The sequence below is a fragment of the Charadrius vociferus genome, unplaced genomic scaffold, assembly GCF_000708025.1.
Source record: "Charadrius vociferus isolate BGI_N301 unplaced genomic scaffold, ASM70802v2 scaffold744, whole genome shotgun sequence".
NCBI classification, from domain to species: Eukaryota; Metazoa; Chordata; class Aves; order Charadriiformes; family Charadriidae; genus Charadrius; species Charadrius vociferus.
This window is the reverse complement of record NW_009648252.1, coordinates 715,523-739,468: the sequence shown is the minus strand read 5'-3', so window position 1 is coordinate 739,468 and position 23,946 is coordinate 715,523. Positions and strand designations below refer to the sequence as shown.

The 23,946-nt window shown below is 43.0% G+C and overlaps 1 protein-coding gene across 1 annotated transcript in view; it reads right to left on the bottom strand.

The window, feature by feature from the left end:
• MCTP1 (multiple C2 domains, transmembrane 1) overlaps window positions 1-23,946 on the bottom strand; it is a 177,353-nt gene that overhangs the window by 117,091 nt on the left and 36,316 nt on the right. Inside the window, exons 5-7 of the mRNA XM_009884339.1 lie at window positions 14,143-14,313; window positions 12,391-12,521; window positions 298-484 (exon numbers count right to left, since the gene is read on the bottom strand). Of these exons, the coding sequence (XP_009882641.1) occupies window positions 298-484; window positions 12,391-12,521; window positions 14,143-14,313 (489 nt within the window). The remainder of the gene's footprint in view (window positions 1-297; window positions 485-12,390; window positions 12,522-14,142; window positions 14,314-23,946) is intronic.

Below are 23,946 nucleotides of genomic sequence, written 5' to 3'. Positions count from 1 at the left end.
CTTAACGAAAATTATCTGCAAGGCAGTGAAACTGACTTCTTGATGGCACATGATAATATCAAGTAGCGGAATTACCATGCTAAAAGCACCTTATTGTATAAAGGCGATTTGTAGCCTTCTTCATGTCACCTGTGTCAGCCATGACAATATTGGTACCTGGTTTAAATGACTCCAGTGGCTGAGTGGGATAAGGATATAAGGGGCATATTTAGATTTCACACCCCCCACCCCCCTCATATAGTTATTTATACAAGCAAACATTTTGCAAGCAAAGGGTAAAAGAGAAGAACTCCGTACATATCTCTTCAGTATCTCCTCTCGCTCCTTCTGGTCCTCCAGGGAGTTGACGGAGAGGTCAGAGATCGTGACGGCGGCCGAGGCAGTGAGAGTGACCAGCAGCACCAGGCATCCCTCTCCCTCCTCCAGCGGCATCTCCAGCTTGTGGGTGTGCTCTCTGCTCAGGTTCGACAGGTCCACCTGGCACCTGGAAACGGACATTCTCCATCAGCGCCTGGTTTGCTTCACACCAAACACGAGCGCATCGCCTTACTCGCATTCAGCCGTTCAAATAACCCAAATCAGTAGAAATTCCTCGCCGGCTTCCGGAAGGATTTCTCTTCAGCTTCAACCCATGCCGCTTGCTTGACCTTTTTTTTTTTTTTAAAAAAAAAAAAAGCTACAACCTGTTATGCATGTGAACAATCAATATTAAAAAGGATATACAGACACTAGAAACAAGGTTAGCTGATATGCCTTACTTGAACACAATGAGAATTTCAAAAATCCAGCTTCAGATGCAAATCGTACTTTTTAATTATGCCTCTTGTACGAACACAAAATGTAAGCAAGTTTTGCTGTGAATGTTTTTGATACCATTCGTGTAACAACAGTAAAAATCCTCTCTTAAAAAAAACCAAAAACATAAATCTGTGTGGACTTGATCGCAATGGGGTTAACAGAGCGTGCCCCGAGCCCCGCTCTCCTGCAGCGAGCTCGCGTGGCGCAGGGTCAGTGCCTGGTGCGGCATCCTGGATAAAACCTGATGCCACAGCCCGCGATGGAATTAAGGTGCCTCGCGTCATAACTAGCGGGGACTGCTGATAACTGCGTGCAGTGGCTCCATAACGGCTCTTTCAGCCAGCAGAAACAGCTCTGCAACATCCTTCAAATTGAAAGGTAGAACATGGACGGGAAAACAGCATCACTGCTAACAAAGAGCTGGACGTAGGCTTTTAATTAAAACAAGAAATACCTTAGGGTTGGTAATTAGTTTGTGCACAGCTTAGAATTCTTAATATTTCAACGTGTGTAGTTCACAAGTTTCAACTTTCCCAGACTGCAACTCTGAGCACGCCTCGAAATTCAACGCCTGCATCAAATCGTCCAATGTCAGCTTGCACTGCATAGCAATTTTGGTGAAAAAGCACTATTTGGAATACTTCTACTTATAGCACCACCCAGTAATGTTTTGCCAATTCATCACTCTAAATAAAAACAATAACAATACTGAAACAAATTATAAATGAATATATGCTATATATAGTTAAGCCACTGAATACTCTACTTTTAACAGCGATTATTTAATGTGACAAGCACATGTTCTATATGCCACTCTCACTAAACTAAACATCTAGCAAACTCTTTTCATAAAATGTCAATTGATTTTGAAGAGACAGATAATGTGGTGACCGCAGGGCCAATAAACGGAGGAAAAGGTGGCAGACATGAATAAATAGGCGTTTAAGGACAGGAAATAGCCAATTATGAGAATAAATGCGGCCTCATAAAATGGGCGCTGTGCTATCACAGTCAGATTAGGTTTGCTACAGGAAAATTTTCTTTTTTAAAAAAAATTTACTGTCTGTTGTGCAGCTGCCAAAATTAAACTACTGCAAAGCTCATACAGTAACAAGGTTCAATTATTTTACAATGAAAAAAATTTCAGACTGACACAGCATTCTGAGCTTAATGTTTATCTTTGATTTTGAACTCCTTGGATGATAAGGACTGAGAAATGAAATTAACAGTACAGCAAGGCGAAAGCTGTTGCCAGCAATGTGCGCTGATGGTCAATACGAGTTTTATACGTAGACATAGGCTGTCAAATTTATATTTAGGCTGGAGTGAGGGGTATAAAGCTCTCCTTAAGATGACAAATATTGTAATCAACCATTCAAATCTGGAGTAGGTTGAGATGCCCTTGCTGTTAAGTATGCTTTCATAATTCATCTCAAAACAGGTACCCCTCAAAAATATGTCCCTGCAACAGCACTGAGATTTTAACCAATAATCATTGAAAGAACCAGTATGAACTCTCTTAAAGTCAGTGAAAGAATCAGAAAGTCATTACGAAACAAGTAATGCAGAAATAACCCACCCCTCGCTCAAAAATAGTCAACAAAATCTACCTCCACTGGAAAAAAACAACCCCACCTGCATCAGAAAACTGTAATGACTGTAAAATTACAGGGTTCACATCAGAGCTAGAAGCTCCAAGTTCTCCAGTTCGTGAAGTTACAGCACTTTTGCAACATCAGTAGTCCAGGCTAATTTTTATTTAGGCTAAAAGAAGTAACTGGCAATTCGATTTTACCCGTGCACCATTCCTACAGCTATAAACTATTCCTAATAGCACCACAGCTAGAACAGATTACCTGAGAAATGCGCCTCTACAGTCTGTTTGATAGATCTCCACGAAGAGCCTGTCACCACCTCGTTATTTCCTAAAACCACACAAAGGGTCGGGAGCGATCTGGAAGCTTTTTCCAATGAAAGCCTTAACCATTTTACAGGAAAAATATCCTCTGAAGGGCCCTCAGATAATTTGACAAAACTCCGGGGTTATTCCATGAAGGAGTGTCACCATCGCCCATTATGGAAATCTCGGTTAAGAGCGTCTGCGCGTATGGTGCGGTGAGTGCACATCTCTTGTTCTGCGCCAGGACTGCTCCTCGGGCCGTGTGGGAGACGGGGTGATCATTGAACCCCAGGGTGCCGAGGCTCCAGGAGCGATCAGCACGAGGCCAGCCCATCGGCAGCACAGGCAACTCCATCAAAAAAGATGAGACTTTGCAATTTACGGAGATGCTACAAGGAAAATTTTCATTTTTCCCATCAATAGTTGAGTTTTTCATGAAATAAATAATCAACTTTGTTGCCACTCGCACCAAATTTTCCTGCAAAAAAAAATTACACCATTTTTTGCTGTATCAACTCTCCCCTCACCAGATCTTCACATGGGACCAAAGCAGTGAAGGCAGACTGTTTTTATCAAGGCATTACCTGAGCACTAACCCTATCCTAGAATAACATTTACAGACATCGGTAGGAAACCCACAAAACTACTTTTTTTTGGATTAGATTTCCTTACAGGCACCGAAGTTAACAAAATACTTCTAAAGATAAATAGCTTTGGAAAGTTCAGGTTGACAATGCCCCTTTACATTTCAGTGAGAGTATATACAAGTATTCCAAGCTTTAAAGCCTCAGCAACGCTGACTTTTACATCAGTTAAGATGTTCTCTTAAAAGACATTTGTCACCTACAACTGTTTCCATGGAGAACAAAGATGCTTTGAGGATGAAGGCGAACCTGAATGTTACCAGAAAGTGGTGCAGAATGAGCATCGTGGCAGTAGAAATTTTTGTCTCGCATTCTCAAATTGAGGACCACGAAAAATTGCAGCCGTTTTGAGAAGGCCCTCAGTTTTGTGTGACTTTGAAAAGTCATATGAAAGCAGGAGATAGTGGTGATTTTGGCCAATTTTTTTGGTTTCTTATGGAATTACTACTTACATGCTGCTGCTGCTAAAAGAAAAAGTTCTCCACTTGTGAAGAGGTCAGCATGAAAAATTATGGCGAAAATAGCCATTAACTCCGTAGAAAGATTTTCAATCATGGCAATAAATCACATTTGAGGGCATTTTAGTTTTGAGGGCAGTTTGAGTCTTTTGCGTGCCGTGGCTGCTCCAGGTGGTGCCGTCCCTTCAGTGCCCAGCCCTGCCGGTGTCCGCAGCGGTGGGCAGTGGGGCGGTCCCCAGATGGCCGACCCTCGGGAAGAGCCGCGGAGAGACATCCCCCCGGGTCAGTCCCACACGTGAGTGCCACCAGGCACCCGGTGGATCTGGATTTTCAGGCCCCGAGAGATCAGGAGGGAGAAGAACCACGCAAGCGCCCCAAGCTCCTGTGCCAGAGTACCACGGAGCAGTAGCTGCAGAAGCAGAGCACAGCTCCTGCGGAGGGAGATTTGAAGATTCAGGGGGATTGCACTTCTCTGCAACTGTGTTCAGTGTGCTAATCGCCCAAACTGTTAGAAATACATTTCTGATTTATTTTTAATTTGAATCTATCTGGCCTTTGGTTCTTTTTATGCCTTTCTTTACTTGGTTGAAAAAGCCTTTAGTGCCCAATATTTTCTTCTAGTGAAGGTACTCATATACCATAATCACATCTTTTCTTGATCTTCCTTTTGATATGCTAAACACCCTCAGCTCCCTATACATTTCCTTGGAACACATCTCCTACAGCCCTCAAATGACTTTTTGTAACTTTTCTGATCCAGTGAAATTCTCCTGCATCCTTTTTCAAGTGTGGAAGCCAGAACTATATGTAGCATTTTATTATCAGCATGTCTAAGAGGTAAAAATCACCTCCCCTCTCTAGTTCTAACAGAACCTGGAATGTAAGACCGCGTTGGCACCCTGGTGAAATATCCTTGCTAATGAATGAATTACAAAGGTAGCGACATGACATAGAAGGCCTCTTAAAAGCCAGGTGGCCAGGCAAGGGAGAGACAGCAGATAGTGAGATCATTTTCTCACATGACAAAATAAAGCATAAAAGAGGAATTGGCACAATCCTAAGTGATAGGGACAGAAAAGCACCACTTGGCTACAACCCAGGCAACTTAATTATCATCATGACTTGTTCAGGAAGACAGCCTTTTAACTCCACTGTGATCCAGGTCTATGCCGCTCCAAAGGACGCCAAGGAGAGGAAACTGTGCGATTCTGCAATTAGAACTGAGCTGGACACACATCAGAAGCAGCGAGGCACGAACTGCCACAATTTGTGAGACTCCGCATCCTTTGTGAAGCAGAGTACAATGTCCCGGTAAAACCAAGAAACAAACGGAGAGGGGAAATTCTGCAAAGCACTGGCAGAGAATGACACGGCTCAGAAAAAGACAGGACTGCAGTAACGTGAAGTTCTTGGAAGAACCAGACCGCGGCACTTTTAAGTGTAAAGATAATGAGAAAGAAATAAAACGCCAGACCCCACACGATGCATGTGATGGGTGGTGGGTAGAGGCGATAGACTGAAAACCAGGAAAGCTCCCACAGGAGTTGGAGACCGTAACTCAGCTAAGTGGGACAGCGACCGCGGGGGAGCACGACGGCCAGCTTGGGGAGCCGGAGAGGATTCCCGGGACGCTGGGAGCCCACTGGACCTGGGAAAGAGCACTGCCGGCTGCCACACAAGCTGGAAAGAGCCCTGCAGTTTGGGGTAAGTCAGTCTTTGTGAGGGAAACGTGAGAGCTATGGGACATACGGGACAATCTCACTGATTGCTGAGCACTACCGGAACACAGACACGTGTGTATTGCTTGCTAAAAGAAATGCGGTCCATGCCACAAACTCCTGTTGATGGGTTTTGAAATGTCTGATTAACATTTTCCTAAGCGTAGCTCTTCACAATAAAACTACAAATTTACTTTTGAAATTGCACAGACAGAAAAAAGTACTTGTGGATGTTTTATGACGTGGTATTTCCTACACTGTCCCCACAGCACAGCCACGCGCTATGGACATGCACTGTTAGGGCTGTCACCAGTGCCTTCATTTTTCAGCAAAATTAACACTTTCCTCTGCCAAACCAGTCTATTGCTTTGATGAAAGTTACGTCTTCCTATGTGGTTCTCCCCTCACTAGTTGGTCCAAGGGACATAGCAAGAGGTCTCACGCAGCTCCAATCTGTGCCTTCCAAAAACCATCACAAACTCCTATCCACACTCCGACCACTCTTCACACTCACAGAATCCCAGAATCCCAGACTGGTGGGGGTGGGCAGGTCCCTCTGGAGCTCCCCCAGTCCCCCCCCGGCCAGAGCAGGGGCACCTCCAGCAGTGGCACAGGACGGCGTCCAGGCGGGTTTGGGATGGCTCCAGAGGGGGAGACTCCCCCACCTCTCTGGGCAGCCTCTGCCACTGCTCTGCCGCCCTCACAGCAGAGAAGGCCCTCCTCAGGTTGAGATGGAACCTCCTATGGTCACGTTTGTGCCCGTTCCCTCTTGTCCTCACATCTCAGCAGCCATCCCACTTCCCCCGCCCCCCTTCCCTTATTTTGCCACTGTTCCTTCATGCAGTGGAGTACCTGTCCACACGCGGGAGACAGAAGGTCAGGAGAAGGGTCCATAGGCATAACCCAGCTTGTGAGCAGCATTCCATATTTCAGATTAAATTGGGGAATACCATCAATTTTGCAACTGTACGTGACAATAACAACTGCCAGCAAGAGTTGTAAATAAGAAAATATCTGGTAAGAGAAAGTTACTGAAGATTTGTGAGCCAAAGCTGAACCTTTTTTGGCTTTCCAGCAGAACAGCAGTGCCTCTGCATTAATGGAAGAAGTTAAAATGTGCAGAGATAGTAACATGTGAGGTGTGGAATACCTGAAGGCCAAATCTCGAGATGCACTATTTACACCTAACTCCCTTTGACCACAATCAGAAACGCAGACGGCTCAGCACGTCTCGGCGTTTGTCCAGGGCAGCCCAGACAGCAGCATGGTGAGGCTCTAATGCTTTGGGCAAAACCTTCATTTTATGTTGAGAAATGCATTTGCAATAATTTAACTTCAGACGTCACATATAATCAAAGAACTGTTACATAGTTGGGCTGTCGGTCATGTGCTTGTCTGTGTCTGCAGAGAATTGCTGCAAATTCACGTGCGCACAGTCCCAAACGCAAACTACAACAGTATATTAGCCATTAGGTTTAAACTTTGAAAATAACATATCCTTCCAAAGTTACTCCAACGTTCAGAAATTTTCAAACCACCATGTGAAAAAAAAAATATTCGAAAGACTATGATAATAAAGCACTATTTACAAATCCAGAGGACACATTTTGACCCTAGAGAGAGTTTTTCAAAACTGAGAAAACTTCAAGAGTCATCAAATGCAACGTAAACAGAGACTCTCACACCTTCCATTCAAAACCTCTTTCTCAGGCAACAATACTTGAAAATTGTCAGTATTTTAATATAAATCACTGTCTCCACAACATCTCTAGAAAAAAATCTGTGAGGAAACATAAGCAGTGGCATACTTAGTGTCCTTCACTCAACTTTACGTGGATGTTGGAATAGCCACACACAGCTTTACAGCACCACCGTTCAGTCCCCCATATTGAAATCACATAAATTTCAGTGGAAAAAATAAAACTGAAGAAGAGATAAATATTTTATAAAAAAATCTCACTTCAGTTTAGAACTTTGAGTCGTTTATCCCTGTGCTTTCAGTTTAATAATGCAGCAGCACAGGTTGCATATTGCTTGTATTTATGTGCGCCCAAAAACCCTCCACTATGAAAAATCTGAACAGGGAAGACATAGCAGATCAGGTGTTGAAAACCTAAATACTTGATTTCCAGTAGTTTGATTTTTTTATTTCATAACATCCATTATATGGTGTGTACCAATACACACACGCACACAAAACCACTCTGAATTTTCACGACGATATTCAGAGAGATTATAGGACGTTTCAGTTTTCCACAGATAAAATTAATACATAGCTGTAATTAATATACTATACAAAAGGTCTGTTGTTTTTAATTTGCAACAGATTGGAAAAAAGATAGTAGCATCTATAAATACTGATGAAAATGGATATAGATGAAGTCAACAGTAATTTCCTGGCACAAAATATGAGTAAAAGTCAATGTCATTTTAAAGATAAACACACATTTTTCATACCAATAAATAATGCTATAAATCCTGCCCTACTGGATTGCAAATAACTTCAGCTGAATAAAACTGCATGACATGGGATTTACTTATCCTGTATGTTCACAGAAACAACTTGTTCTCTGACAGCACTCATTCTTGGCAATTTATTGCAGCTGTCAGCAGCCAATTTGTTCAGATTACTGCTATGCATAAAGGTGTAACAATCATGAGGATTTATTAGCTGATTATCGTAAAGGTGACAGTCAGGATCGCCTTCAAAAACGCAGATGATAAGAAAGTTAAATAATTACATGAAGATTAAAATCATTTCACCTTCATTTTGATCTCAGTATCACCCACATAAACTTACTGCAGTATATGTTTTTAATCACAGGAGTATATTGGCTCAATATGGCAGAGAAATGATTTACTCAGCAAAACACATGAATATTAAAGGTACTCAAACTGAACAATATACACGCATACATATATGTATTTCTACTTATCAGATGAAGTAATGACTCACACTGCTCATGCACGTCCACGTGTTTACTTGAACACACAAAGGCCGCCCCTGTGGTGTTAACGGCTGGCACTTTCCAAAAAAAAAGAACTTCTAGACCTCACATCTTTGGTCCTGGAATGTCAGGGTTTTTTTTTAAATTATATTTAGAAGAATGCCAGAAATTAATCTCCTGCATGATGAAACCCAGTTCTGGTCAAGCCCTCATACAGATCAGCATATGACTGGAAATATATTTTTCTCAAAGCTTTTGTATGAGGTCTTTTTCCAGCCTTTTGAAATCCCCAAAGAAACACTGAAGTGGCTCTAGGATTTTGATTTTTTAGGGTATTCTAAGACAGAAGTTCACAAGGTGCTACATCCTTTAAACTGCCGTGGAGAATGCACACAGCTGAGACTCAAACGGATTTTACAAACATGTAACGCTCAAAGTTATGGGCAATCAGTCAGCATCTCTCATTCCAGGAACCGGCATGCTGAAGGTGCCTGGGTACCAAGAGAAAACTGGAGATCTATGCTAGCTCTGGGAGAGATATATCCTTCTTCTCCTCTGAATTAGGATGCCAAGCTGCCACTCTCACCCTCTTAATACCCTCCTCCCTCTTACCCCTGCCATTCCATCCTCCTCCCGCCACGCTGCCCCACGGCCCCAGTCTCTCTCCCATGTCTTCAGCCTTCTCGATCACCTTTCCTTCATCTTCCTGCCCTCAAACAAGGATCTCCAGTCCAAGTCCTCGCAGTCTGAGCGCACATGCCATCACTGCCTCACCACATTCCTGGATTCATCCTGGCCCTTCACATGCTGCAGCCTAATGAGCGTGACGATGCGCACGGGGCCCACAGCAGTCTACGCTCCTCATCTCCCACTTTTATTTCACGGAAGCGTAGCTGAGGCAGAGTGTCATTCCAGGAGAAGTTACCACATTCTGCTCTAGAATACAGTTTGCAAGTTACAAAGTTGAGTGGAGAAAGATAATTCAACCCAAACGGCCGCCCACGCTGTTTTCCAGCAGGGACCTGGAGTTTGTCCCTTCAGCCTTCCACCCGACCACGCTGTTATCCCACAGCCAGCTCAGTTTGGAACCACTGGACCATTTTTAGGGATGGCACTCTTCAAAGAGATCCCCCGGCAAAGCAGCTGGATAATGCCTGTTTTGCATGGGAAATTCTGCTGTCCCTCTCGCGTGCTCTGCAAGCAGATGAATATGAAGGGCACAAAACACCAACACCGTGGATGAGCGGTGAGAACTCCTCCTTTAAACAAACTTTCTCTTCTGTTTTCTCAATTTGGTCTGCCGTTTCGCTCAACGAGTAGGATCCCTTCAACCACGCATGGCCTCTCCCTAACCATACTTTGGCCAGGCATGACATTTTCAAGGAATAATTGCTTTCATTTGGATCTAATAAAGATATTCCTATATAATATAACTGCTGCTGTTTGCGCATCATTCAAGAAAGCGGGAAGACCACAGTGAGAGGGAAGGAATTACTCTCCATCACTGAGCAACGCTAGAATACTACCAGGAAGTCTTTTGTTTCCCTCCCACAGTCTCATTGTCGCTTTTCCTGGAAACAGAGTCAAAATACTCAATTTCTTACATGTGCCTTGAGAGCCACAGAGCCTTAGCCACGGAGCACGACTCAGTCGTGCTTTACAAAATTAATACACGTTTATCATAACACTAACACACACACAGAGCAAGTCCATACTGTCTGTACCAAAGTAATTCCAGCTTTTAGAGGCAGCCTCAGAAGCAGAAACTGGGGAAGAGAGGTCAATGCAAAGTGGAGCTGTCAGGTGTCGGTGATTTTTATCCACAGTGACTGGAAAAGAGTAGCAGGGAGGGGGAATATTAAGACCTATTTTTGTATTCAGATTGAGTTTGACAAATGACAAAGTTTTTCATGGACATCTTCATGGAGAGGAATTTGTTTGCGGGTTGCATTACCCAGAGATAAGGTACCAACAGAAGGTGAAATGAGAGAGCGTCTGAAAGGACAAACTGAGGAAGGATTACACTTACACTGACAGCAGAGAGGTCATAAAAATCAAGAGCAGCAAGGTTTCAGGAAAAATAGCACTGACTCTGGTAAACTCAGTCATATACTGTAGAAGCACTATAGCTTAGCTTTGTCCAAGGAACATCGGGGTTTTTTTTTTTTGATATATACAAAAATTACACCTACTTAGGAAAATGACAGAAAACACAACAAAACAAGATTCTCCCACTGAAAAATGCAAAAGGCTTCAAGCATTCTTCTTAGATTTCTCATGCTATCAAATTGTTTGGGCCTAAATACAATGTAGAAATCATTTGTTACTAACAAACACGATAGCATGCAGAGTCTAAAACGAAATATACGCACACTTAAGACATATGGCTTTTTTAGCTCTGAAAAGCTACCTAAGCAACTCATGCGTTTGAACTTACACATTTTCCTTCGCTTACTTCTCTATCACATTCTTATTTAGGTTTCAAGTGCCCTGGAGCAAAAGTGGTCTTCTATTTCACCCAGTGCTCTTAAAAAGACTTTATAATTACTGGTAACTGTAACAATGTAAGTTCCACTTTGACAACAGTGCTCTGAAAAATCACACGTTGAAAACTCTGAATCTCACCATCTTTTGGATAAGAAGGTTTAAGTTAAGCAGAAAACAGGCAGCATTTCCCAAGGTATACCATGTGTTGAAATAGGACTAAATGGTTATGTTACTTCAGAAAAATAGTTATTATTACCATATGCACCCACTGAACTCAAGCAAGGGAAAAAATACAATGTAAACGTCAAATACAAATGCATCACCTCATCCACAGGGTTTCATCAAATAAAAGAAAACCCTATTGTGTATACTTTTGAGAAGTGGTTTTGTCTGGTATTAAAGTGGTTTGCTTGCCAGAGACTCTGCACGTATTCTGAGTTCCCACAATTTATGGTAGGAAATAAACACAGAGTATTATCCAACTGATCTAATTTGATACAGAAAGCCATTACCCTACATGGAACAAGAGGGAGGAGAAGGTCAGTATAAACACAACCACACTGATATCACAAGTACACGGCCCAGTCTGTGGGATTTCCATTCTTGATTTTAACCACCAACAAAAGTAATTCTACTAGTTAATAGTAACAATGTCCTAGTGAAAGCACCTACAACCAATATTCTAACAACCAAAATAGATAGGATTAATAATAATTACTATTATCGTGACTGTATGGATATCAATTAAAGTATGATGTAAACAAATGCCTGAGTTTTCAAAATAGCACCAACTTTGTACAGTATCTATAAGCACAAGACAGTTTTTTTCCCCTATTAGCTAACAGTTAATGCCATTGTTAAAAGACATTAGCCCCTTTCCTCTTCCTACACAGTAAAATGGAGCATAAGCACACAAATTTATACCATTTCTTGAAGTTTAAGACAGATCCCAAAGAGTCAGTTTTCCTGAAAATGAATTAGGTGAATGATCTTTCTTTTCCCCAAAAGCTGTGTGCAGTCGTTCAAGACTCTCATTTCATTTACTGAACACATTAAAAAATAATGACATCATTTTTGTCTTACTCTGCTATTACAAGTCACAAGAGTTATTTCTCCTCCAAGCTGGACATTGCCCTATGGAACCTCCTGCATCTTGATTATTGCTCTAAACGTGGGATTTTTACTTTGGAAAACCTGTCTATCAATTGGTAGAAGCTGCCACCTACTGGTCAAGGAAAAATATTTTACACCGTGAAAGTAAAGAATTACATCAATGCAGCAAACTGCACCGATATTCTGTAAAAATCCTCCCTCACCTTTAAAAAAAAAAAAAGAAAAGCAAGAACAAATGGTCATACGAAATAGTTTCAACAGCAAGGCTCATTTTAATCATCTGCTCTCACCCCCAGGGAACAAGAAGGCTGTAATTGCACAAACCTGCCAATAAAATCATCCTTTTTGCCAGCATCTTTGTCCCACACGGTAATATCAATAATTCCACCTCGTTCTTCATAGAGATGAAAGTCAAACTGCTCCCTCCACTGAGGATTCAAAGTTTTTGGCATTATCTGAAAGGAGAGCAAAAAGAAAGTCATATTGCATTGTGTAGGCATACACTTTCTTGAATTGTAAATTTGATCTTTAGAGTCTGCCCAGGAAGTTTTTTTTTCTATTTGCAGTATGAGTATATTAAGCGGTGAGAATTTAAAAATAGTAATTAGAAAAGATGACTGGCCAGTTCTCTCATGCCTCTTTGATGCAACAGCAAACTCCAAAATCCTGCAACCTGTCACCTTCAAACGCCTCCTGAACAAAGGATTTACCCTGGGAATGGATCCATTTTTCTGTAGAATAATTATGCCCTCCTTTGAGTGACAGTTAGCTGCAAACTTATGTGTCTGAGCCTAAAGGAAAACAAAGCACCTGCAGTGACAAGTAGATGATGGCTGTAAGTATTTAAACAGAAACAATTTTGTCATGTCCTCTTTTCCCAGCTGCAGTAATACTGGCAGAAAGATGATACTACGGTTTACTTTTTATGGAATAATATTCCTTTTTTTTTTTTTTTTCAAAACTGCATTTAACTCCCTTTCCTTTGCAACTCAGATGAAAGTAGCTTTCTCAATCATTTTCAGTCCAGTTACTTCTGACAAAAGAAGTAACTTCAATGGATTTCAGTCCGTGTACTTCCGACCACGCTCTGCAGAACAGAAGGCTTGCAGGTTTTCCTACCATAATGCAAAAGCAGTAGTCGCGGTAGTCACACCTGTCCTGAGCAAGAATGGAAACTGTCTAGTACCTTCCGCATGAAGCAACCACTACTGTCTGCATCCACCAGTTCCACTGGCTTGAAAACATGGAAAAATTACAGAGGGTTAAAACTCAGAAATGCGGTGAAGATTTTTAAGTCAGAAAAGCATGAAATTTGATTTCTTCTGATTTCAGATTAAGAGGCCCCCAGGCGGGCTCAGAGGTCTGCACATGTGGCACCTAATGCTCCTTGCCTCTTCCTCACTGTGCCCTTCTGCTGGCTGTGAAAGCCACAGGGGCCATCGTGGCCATCGAGAGAGGAAGGTTGTGTGTGTCATCAGCGGTGCCACCATCTTCTGTAAACAGCAATTTTCAAACCAACAGGGATCGGGGAAATGAGAAATAAGAGCAAGAAAGCTGAGCAGGTCTCCGCAACCATCTTCTCCCAGATCAATCCTCTCTGCCTGTTAAGCTCATTCATATACAAAACTTCACTGAAACTTGGTGTACGGGCACAACGAGGAAAGTGAGAACGTACCCATGACCCGGCTCGAGCACAAGACCATGCAAAGGATCCAAGAGGCGACCGGCATCAAGCCCGAAAGGCACAAAGGTGCCAGAATCACTCCTCATCTCTCCCCTGCCATGGACGACCCGTAACAGGCAGTAAGAGCCAACGCAGTCTGCATGGAAAACCAGTCATGCCTCCTGGCCACTCTGCATTTTTCAGAGCTATGTTTTTCCCCATCTAGTATTATTTTGTTTATACTGAAATAAAAAGAAACATCTAAACAAAGCTCCAGGTGCCCTGACAGCTAATTAAAACAACAGTAAATCTCCATCACTATTTAAATAGTCATGCAAGCCAAAAAAAGAGCAAACAGGAACCAAACATTTCAAACACAGCCAATGCGCATTTTAGGGCACAGCTAAAATTACCTTGCTCTTGTACTTCTGATGCCCCAACCGGAACTTCACATAAGGATCACTTAGTCCATTTGCATCCATCGCCTTCAGTTCGCGACCTTCTATTAAGGTAATACTAACTATCCCTCTCCATAGCTGAGATTTTCTGTGCAGGTCTGAGAGACGTAAGCTCTGGGTCTGAAACTTTAGGGAAATAAAAACATGGATTTAGTAAAAAAAAAAAAAAATTACAAAAATTCCCCTGCATTTTAAGGTACAATTTTATATAACTATGAATGTAAAACAACCATCGTAAGCCATTTCCAAGTTATTTGACAGTACATATGTAAACTATATTACAAATAATTACTTGGAGAGAAACAAAACAGTGACGAATACACAGGTAATGTCATACGCTGCTTTTGCAGAAGCAAGCAGAACAAACGCTACTTAAGGAAACGTTCACACAAAAAAACCAAACATTTTTTCCTGCTTGACTTCTCCCTCTGTTGATAGGACTAACAACATTACAAATAAATGTTACAGTCTATTAGTAGTATATGATTGAATGAACTTAACAAACACTAAAATAAATGTAAAAAACAGTGAGAAAATGAAACTTCCATTAAAATAATATAAATGCACCATAAGAAGAATGGACCAAGGAAAAACAAGTCAATAAACTCCCATGCACATGACAACTGTCTCAGCCTCTAAAATGATGTGGTGTTCTCAGAAACGGTAAGGAAAACGGAATTGAATACCAACACATGAGTTCAAGAGTTTCAAAACGAGACGTTGCGGGGCCTCTGGTCGGAACTGTGTGGGAATGGTGGACTGTGAACCCTCAGCCACTGACTTTGGGGGTTAAAAGAAAATTCACATGCACCCACGCAGACCAGATGGCCACAGCGGTCTTCATCAACGAACTTCACCGGGGGCAGGAGAGCCGGGCTTACGAATTTGAGTAACTCAAGGTCAGCTCCAGCTTGCTGTGAGCTATAGGGGGTACAAGGCACTGCCCCGTGGCTCCAGGACTGGGAAAACACCTTCGCACGCCTGAGGTAGGCAAACGTGTCCCAGGTGCATCTGAGGAGCAAGGTTGCCAAAGGCTCTCCCTTTTATTTTGAAATTGTATTCGTTCAAGATTACCTGACCTAAAATCAGAATACTAGACACTTAAACAATATTTAAACTCACAAACTGTTCCTTCTAGAAACCAAAAAATCCAAGTCTGCATGGACACTCAGCGGTAAATATATCAAATGCATGCATTTTCTTTATTAGGTAAGGTACCTTGAGCAACAAGGCTTTACGGGCTCAGCAACCCTGCATAAAACACAACTGTGTTGCGTGGTTCACTTCATCACTTGCACACCTCCGATATCTCTGCTAGAAGTTTTCAGTGCAAATTCGGTTTCAGAGGGTGGACGCAGCCGGGTGGTTACAGCTATGCAAGTGCCCAGGGCAGGAGTTTTACTTTGCTATCCAGAGAAGACTATAGAAAGTACACTGAAGCCACCAGACTCCAGAGAGTGTTATACGTGAGGACGGGGCCCATCGGGGTTGGAGCAAATCCAAGCAATATGCTTTTAGCAGTATTTCAGATATAATAGTGGCATGTATTTATATTTTCTAATGGCTATTCATTCCAAGCAGTACGGTTACTCCCCAAATATTTCCCCATATTTATTAAAGATTTCCCTTTCAGAAGCGAAGGATTTGACTGCGGAGAAACTTCTCACAAACCTACTGTCTCTCTAAAGGCAAACAAGGTGGACTGCAGCTGAGAAGAGGAATAACCTTTAACTTAACCTGTGACATGAAGCAGCAGTGGGACACCAGAAAGCAGAAACTCTACAAAATGAGGGAACAAGTGGGAAACTCAGTTGCCAGAAGAGATTTCATTTACAACACAGGAACATTATTACACTTCATACATTTTTTTTCTTAAGACAAACTTCCCTTTGTTGGTTACACAGCCAACACTGCCAAAGACGTGTGTTGTGAAGAAGTGGTAGATTTTTTTTTCTTGTTCTAGTTTCTTACAAGGCTTAGAGCAAAAGACAGACTGAATAGTAAATGACCAAAACTGATGGCCCTGAACGTAAGGTCCTGAGAGACACAGGTTGATGAATCAGAAGAAGAGACAAGGCACATTTAGGAAGAGATTTCATACTGGGGTAGAAGCAGTGGTTAGCTGAGACTTATTTTGGCAAAGAATATGTTTATTTAAGAGTTGAGTGCGACTCCAAAAGATTTCCAGGATACTATCATGGAAAATAAGCATGAGTTACAACTCTTAAAGTAAAGCTTAAGTTTAACTGCATAGCTCTCCATTTCACTAATCACAAATGAGGCAGTGAATCATTTAGAGAGTATACTTGATGTAGATTCCATATTTTGAATGGCTTTTAAAATAATTTGCTGCATTAGAGCAGCTGCCACCATATAAACCACACTGGGTTTTTTATGACCAGTAGGGAGTTCCATCAACGGAGGTAGTTTACATCCGAGGTGGCAAGTCAAGATCTGAACCACCACGTGCAGAGCGTAAATTGACAGATGGGTCAGACAGGAGTTTACAAGAGTCGTGCAGAAACCCTGCAAAAAAATAATGTTTTGCTGGGGAAAGCCCTTGTGGGTCAGAGCCAGACCTCACAGCCTGCGACTGGCAAAGCGCCTTGCAGAGCCCCGTGGCACGTTGACTGATAGTGAAGCAGCAGAGTCTACATCTCAATTTGCTGGAAGAAAAGCAGCTGACCGCTAAAAACAAAGTGGTGTGGGCTGGTTGTGGCGGTTTCTTCCCCAAGGTAGGGAATTTGGACCACAGCGGTGCTCTTTTCTCCCTGTATTTGTCGGCAGATCCATGGGACAGCAAAAAGTTTATGGAATGAGTCAAGGTATAGTTAGCGAGAGCTAAAGCTATTGAGATTTCCTGGACATGAAAGAAATGGACTATGTGGTCTTCTTCAGCAAGAACAGGGGTCTTCTCCAAGTGGTATTTTTACTGTTTGCAAGCGAGATTGAACAGCACCTGAACAGACATGTAAAACACGCTTTCCTTCCAACCAAAGTCATTCTTATCCTCAGAAGTTACAGATACTGACATACGCTCTAATTTTCAGGTCTTTAGAATCATAGAATTGTCCGGGTTGGAAGGGACCTTTAAGATCATTGAGTCCAGCCATCAACCTAACACTGCAAACCCCACCACTGAGCCATGTCTCTAAGCATCACGTTCTCCACTCTGTTGAGTATCTCCAGGGATGGTGACCTCACCACTTCCCTGGGCAGCCTGTTCCAATGCTTCATAACCCTTTCCATGAAGAAATTTTTCCTAATATCCAGTCTAAACCTCCCCCGGCACAACTTGAGGCCATCTCCTCTTGTCCCATCGCCTGTTCCGTGGGAGCAGAGACCGACCCCCCCTCGCTGCCCCCTCCTTTCAGGGAGCTGTAGGGAGTGAGAAGGTCTCCCCTCAGCCTCCTCTTCTCCAGGCTGAACACCCCCAGGGCCCTCAGCCGCTCCTCATCAGATGTGTGCTCCAGACCCCTCACCAGCTCTGTTGCCCTCCTCTGGACACACTGCAGCACCTCAGTGTCTGTCTTGTCGTGAGGGGCCCAGAACTGAGCACAGCACTCGCGGTGGGGCCTCACCAGTGCCCAGCACAGGGACACCCTCACTGCCCCAGTCCTGCTGGCCACACTGGTCCTGGCACAGGCCAGGATGCCGTTGGCCTGCTCGGCCACCGGGGCACACCGCTGGCTCGCATTCAGCCGGCTCTGGACCAGCACCCCCAGCGCCTTCTCCGCCGGCAGCTCTCCCCACTCTGCCCCAAGGCCGTAGCGCTGCGCGCGGTCGGTGTGACCCGAGCGCAGGACCCGGCACTTGGCCTTGTGCACCCTCCCACCACTGCCCTCGGCCCATCGGTCCAGCCTGTGCGGACCCCTCTGCAGAGCCTTCCTACCCTCCCGCAGACCAACGCTGCCGCCCAACTCGGTGTCGTCTGCCAGCTTACTGAGGGGGCATTCGGTCCCCCCACCCAGATCACTGATAAAGATATTAAAGAGAACCGGCCCCAGCACCGAGCCCTGGGGGACACCACTTGTCACCGGACACCAACTGGGTTTGACTCCATTCACCACCACTCTCTGGGCACGGCCATCCAGACAGTTTTTCACCCAGCCAACCATACTCCCATCTGAGCCATGAGCAGCAGTTCTTTCTTGTAGGAAGGAAAATAAATAAATATGAATGTTTAGATTTCAAGTCAAATTTGACAAAAGGCTAACAGATTAAAAAATGGGAAAAAAAGACTGATTTCACATTTTAGAGTTCTTCCCTTATGAAGTTGATTTCACACTGTGAGACGGGTACATAATTTTTAGGTATCTAAGCAACCTTCTGTAACCCAGCCCATGGTGAGGAAGTTACAAAGTCAGAATGGAAACTGTGAGAGTAAAACAAAGAAATGAGCACAGATCTTTCAAGTTTCTGCTAGAATATTTCTCAAGACTAATTCTTATATAACTTATTTCCTTCAGAAAGCAGGTAATGCATTTTGTATACTGGCTTCACTCTTGTGCCACAAACAGAAAAAAAAAAAAACCACGAAGAAACTGCACAGCTTATAATTTCTCTGGGAACAGGAATATTTTGTAATATTCCATCTGAAACAGGCCACGCTGTCTGTATAATGACACAATTTGGAAAGATGCAAGGTCAAGATCTCAGGGCACAACTGTCATTAACATGGGATTATTATTCATATTCTTGTGCATTTATAAGCAGGCATGGTGACTCACCTGCCATGTTGTAAACCAAAAACAAAAGGAAAAAAAGAAAGAAAGGAAAAAAAGAAAGAAAAAAAAAGAGAAAAGAGAAAAGAGGAAAAGGGTAAATGGTTAAGGGTAAAAGGGAAAGGGGAAAGGGGAGAGGGGGGAGGAGAAAGGAGAGAGGGGGCAAAATTAGACTTTATTTGTGTCCCATCTATTCTGTCTAAACATGGGGTAGTGGAAGGGCGAGGGATGACAACAGCAGAAACTCTTCTGACACAGGAACAGAACCGTACCCTCTGTTAGACAGAGTTAGTGCAGTTAGCCAAATACAACGGCAGAGCTGAAAGATGGTCTTACAGCATGGCGTAATATTCTGTATACGGTCACATACTACTCGTTAATGTTATGGGGTGGCAAACCAACGAGGCTTAGCCAGGATCTGGGTGCTGTTGCCAGGATCATCAAGACCATGTTCTTGATGAGCGTATTAATTGTCGCAACTTTATTGTTACTTTCTTCAAAAGAAGAGAAGCCTTTGTAAATACTTTTGAAAGTCCCCTAAGTATTTATTTTTGGGTATCTATGTGACCTTTGAAACTCTAGCCCATAACGAGCAGGATCTGTCCTTTCCCAACCTGACCTCACCTTCTCATTGATCAGTCCTCACGCCCTGCAAAGCACCACCTCTTTCACTCGCATGCGCTTGAGCCCATGCGAACAGACTCTGCTTTTACTAAATCTCCTCATTACACACACTGCTGAGACACACTCCTCCTTCCCTGCATCCTTGAACACAAAATCTACTGTTCAAGAATAATTCAACAATAGACAGAAGCAGAACAGTGTGACTAGCACAAAGTTGGTTTGTTGGGGGTTTTTTTAAGTTTCAAAAAGTAAATAAATAATGCAGCCATGTGTCCTGCAAAGGCATCTCTACCCAAAGAACTATTTTGGTTTGGAAGCTTTAGATAAAATACCAGTCAAGAAAGTAATGAAAGAATGATACTTTTCTTCACTGCTGAACAGAGCGCAAATGGACAAATACAGCAGAATGAACCAAAGACAGCATTGCACACAGTTGCTGCAAACTCAAGTAAACAGAATTCTTCTCCCCAGATTTCTAGGATGCTTGCATGGCTTGGGTAAAAGATTTAAAATAAAGATTGAGAATTTCAATAGATGGAGCTGCTACTTCTACATACCTTGCCCACATGAGAAGCTCAACAAGAGCCGGCAACGTGCGCTGGCAGCCCAGCGAGCCCCCGGCACCCCGGGCTGCATCCCCAGCACATGGCCAGCAGGGCGAGGGGGGACTGTGCCCCTCTGCTGCGCTCTGCTCTGGGGAGACCCCCCTCAGTGCTGCCTCCAGCTCGGGGGGTCCCACCAGCAGAAGGACACGGAGCTGTTGGAGCGGGGCCAGAGGAGGCCCCGGAGATGCTGGGAGGGCTGGAGCCCCTCTGCTGGGAGGACAGGCTGGGAGAGTTGGGGGGGTTCAGCCTGGAGAAGAGAAGGCCAAAAAGGGGAGACCTCAGAGCCCCTTCCAGTGCCTAAAGGGGCTCCAGGAGAGCTGGGGGGGGACTCTGGGTCATGGAAGGGAGCCATGGGATGAGGGAGTTTGGTTTTACACTGGAAGAGGGGAGATTTAGATGAGGTATTAGGAAGAAATTCTTTGCTGTGAGGGTGGTGAGCCCCTGGGGCAGGTTGCCCCGAGAAGCTGTGGCTGCCCCATCCCTGGAGGTGTCCAAGGCCAGGTTGGACGGGGCTTGGAGCAACCTGGGCTGGGGGGAGGTGTCCCTGCCCAGGGCAGGGGGTGGAATGAGATGGTCTTCAAGGTCCCTTCCCACCCAAACCATTCTGTGATTCTATGAAGGAAAAATCAAGAAACAGTCATACACAAAAAGGGTTATACAAGGGACTGTCATACGCATTTACAATGCTTTTCCCCTATTAGAAACCACACAAAGTGTAACACCTTGCAGAAGCCATCAACATGTAGACGCTGAGTTACAAAACCACCTTCAATGGGATCATGATGAATCCTTTCTAACGTTTGCTTGTTGTGACTAAGCAGGTTTTACAAATGGACTACTACTGGTAATTACTGCAAAATGAAAGAACAGTTACCTTACCTTATTATCAACTATATTTTACATTTTAGGATATTTTAGTTCTAGGTAAAGCTAAATTTCTGTAGTTGAGAACTTTACACAGCCCTTCACCCTGTGTGTTTTCAATACGACTGCCATGTTTGCTCTAACAACTCCGCACTGTCACTGCAGTAGCGACCTTTTGATGACACTACAATATTTGTAATAAGAACTGGTACTTTTGCAGCATTTCACACATTTTTGTGGCTTGCAAAATACAACAATTGTGCATTCTACTTAAGTGCACGTTCTGGAGCCGGCTCAGGTGCAACATGATGAAGGCTGGGACTCTCTGAAGCAGTGACTATGACTTGAATTTTCTGGAAAAGGGTGGAAATATTTATGCTAGACAACAGCGTGCCAGCAGGAGTTGTCAGAGAGGCTGTGTCAGCACCATCCTAACCTTCACCCTCATCTTCCTCCCAGCAACCCCTCTTGGAAACTGTGGTTGCAGTGCATGAAAGTCAAGGGGTCTCCTGACGACGCTGTCATTGCCCAGGATGAGCAGTGTGTCCGTGGTCCCAGCACTGACCTGAATGTGACACACCGAGTGTCCACTGAGTGGACACACAGCAGCCACCGAGACCTGATGGAAAATTCCTCTGCTTTCAGAATTGTGGGCATGAACCCAGAAAACCCCACACTGAAATGCTACTCTCTTTTTTTGATTGTTAACTGTATCAGCTGTTATCACTCACATACAGCTAATGCAAATATAAGCCTCACCAAATATTTGCATAATTTTTATAACCAGATGTCTAACAGACAGGTGTATCTATTCCGACGTCTTTTACTTCTTTTCCATTATTTAGTAGCTTTCCATCAAGCACTATTTACAGCTGATAAACTGACATGTACAACCTCATGGCTTACAAAAGCAAGTATTTTCTCAGTCGTGAAAGATCCTTCTTAAAAACCCAAACCAAATAATTATATCTTCTATTCTGAAATTCCACAGAGTTTTGCTTGAAAGATCCTGGTTGAAAGATTGCAAATTCCTTCAATTAAGAAATATCATACAACCGTATGCTCCTGCTTGTCTTATCAATCCTTAGACCATGATTTGCTATTTACAATTTTATTCTGTACTTGAGGAATCTCATTCCAGTGGAAAAGCATTTGTTTCAATTTTAAAACAGCAAAAAATGCTTCAGAAGGCTTTTGATAGTAGGAAAACGCAAATCAGGAGTCAGATAAACTAAATATTTTGGGTTGGGCATAAAAAAATCAGTTAATAAGGGCACAGGTTTTGGCATTTCGGCTTGTGCCAAATAAGTAAAATAAATTAAAAAAGTCAGCAGTTAGTGACTAAAAGCCTTACAATTTGCAATTCATTTTTGTTTAAAAGGTTCTTAAATTGTGTTTTTAAAAGTATATGCAAAAATTTCTTAAGCTGAATTAAAGCAAAAATAGTTATCCACCAAATGCAAATTAAAAATCATTTTAATTCACTTGCTTTAGACAGTAAACACGCTGTTTTATCACCCATTGCAATTATTCAGAAGTAGCTTCTCAGTTATGACTTTGGGATGATAACGCATTTTTACTCTTAGTTTATACGAAACCTGTTGTAACCCAGACTAATTAATCTTAATTTCTGGGAAGAATGGGACCTGTGGTTCCAATTGATCAATGTTGCACCGAAACTGCTCATCACATATTAATAGTATAAATTAAGTATGATTACATTTAGTGCATTCTAGTATTTCCAGCTCTAAACTTGTCATTGATAATACGAAACAGAAGAAAAGGTATAAGAGAAGAGAAGGCAACATGTCTTCCTGCATATTTTGCTGGAATACTGTGACTAGATAGGGCACAGCAGGTAATTATTTTTGCCAACTATGTTTGGCTAAAGATGTCAAACCACTTTTTCCTCTGTTTATCCTTAAATTAAAGCACTCAAAAGGTTTTTCTGCTGTTTTCTTAATGTGCCATTAATGTAGCAGGTTTAAGCATATTTGAACTCAATTTAATGGCAATTCTCCCAGAGGTGAAAAGGGCAGAGTAGACCCTTATTCAGATAAAACAATTTTCAGTGAAACGGACAACATTTCTGACAGACCTCTCTCTCAGTATGCTTTGGATAAAAGGTACTGTCTTTATCAAAATACACAGAATCACAGAACCATAGAGTGGTTTAGGTTGGAAGGGACCCTGAAGATCATCGAGTTCCAAACCCCCTGCCATGGGCAGGGACACCTCCCACCAGCCCAGGTTGCCCAAGGCCACCTCCAGCCTGGCCTTGAACACCTCCAGGGATGGGCCCTCAACAACCTCTCTGGGCAACCTGTTCCAGTGCCTCACCACCCTCACAGGGAAAAACTTCTTCCTAATGTTTTTGCTTAAATACTTAGAGTTACACAGGAAAACATGAGCTAATCTTATTTCTTCTTTACACAAACTGTGAATGGAGGCAGTGAGTATATTAATTAGATCTCCATGAGTGTAGGATTTGTTGCAATAAACTATTTATATGTGATAGCACCTCACTCACTCTCTAGCTGAGCCAATGGAACATTTTCAGGATAAACAACTTACCATCAGGAAATGCTGTTCAGGGAAAATCAAACCTCTATGTGACAACATGGCAATTTAATCAGAACTTCGAATAAACCCAAGGAATATAAACAACCATGTCAGCCAGTATTACGGCTTTTGGTTACCTATCCTCCCAATGAGTATCTATAGGACCGCCATCTCATCAGTATGCTGCCTAGTGAGCACAGGAGATACCAGGGTTCCCACCCAAGTTCACAACCTGGAGGGACAACTGTTGCCAATGAGTTAAAATTATACCATCACCTTCTCATCTTCTGTTTGGAAGACCTGAATTAACACCGAGACAGAGTTTGGTCACTCCCATACTCCTGTCTTGTAAAATAAGCAGAAAGAGACAATATGTTGAC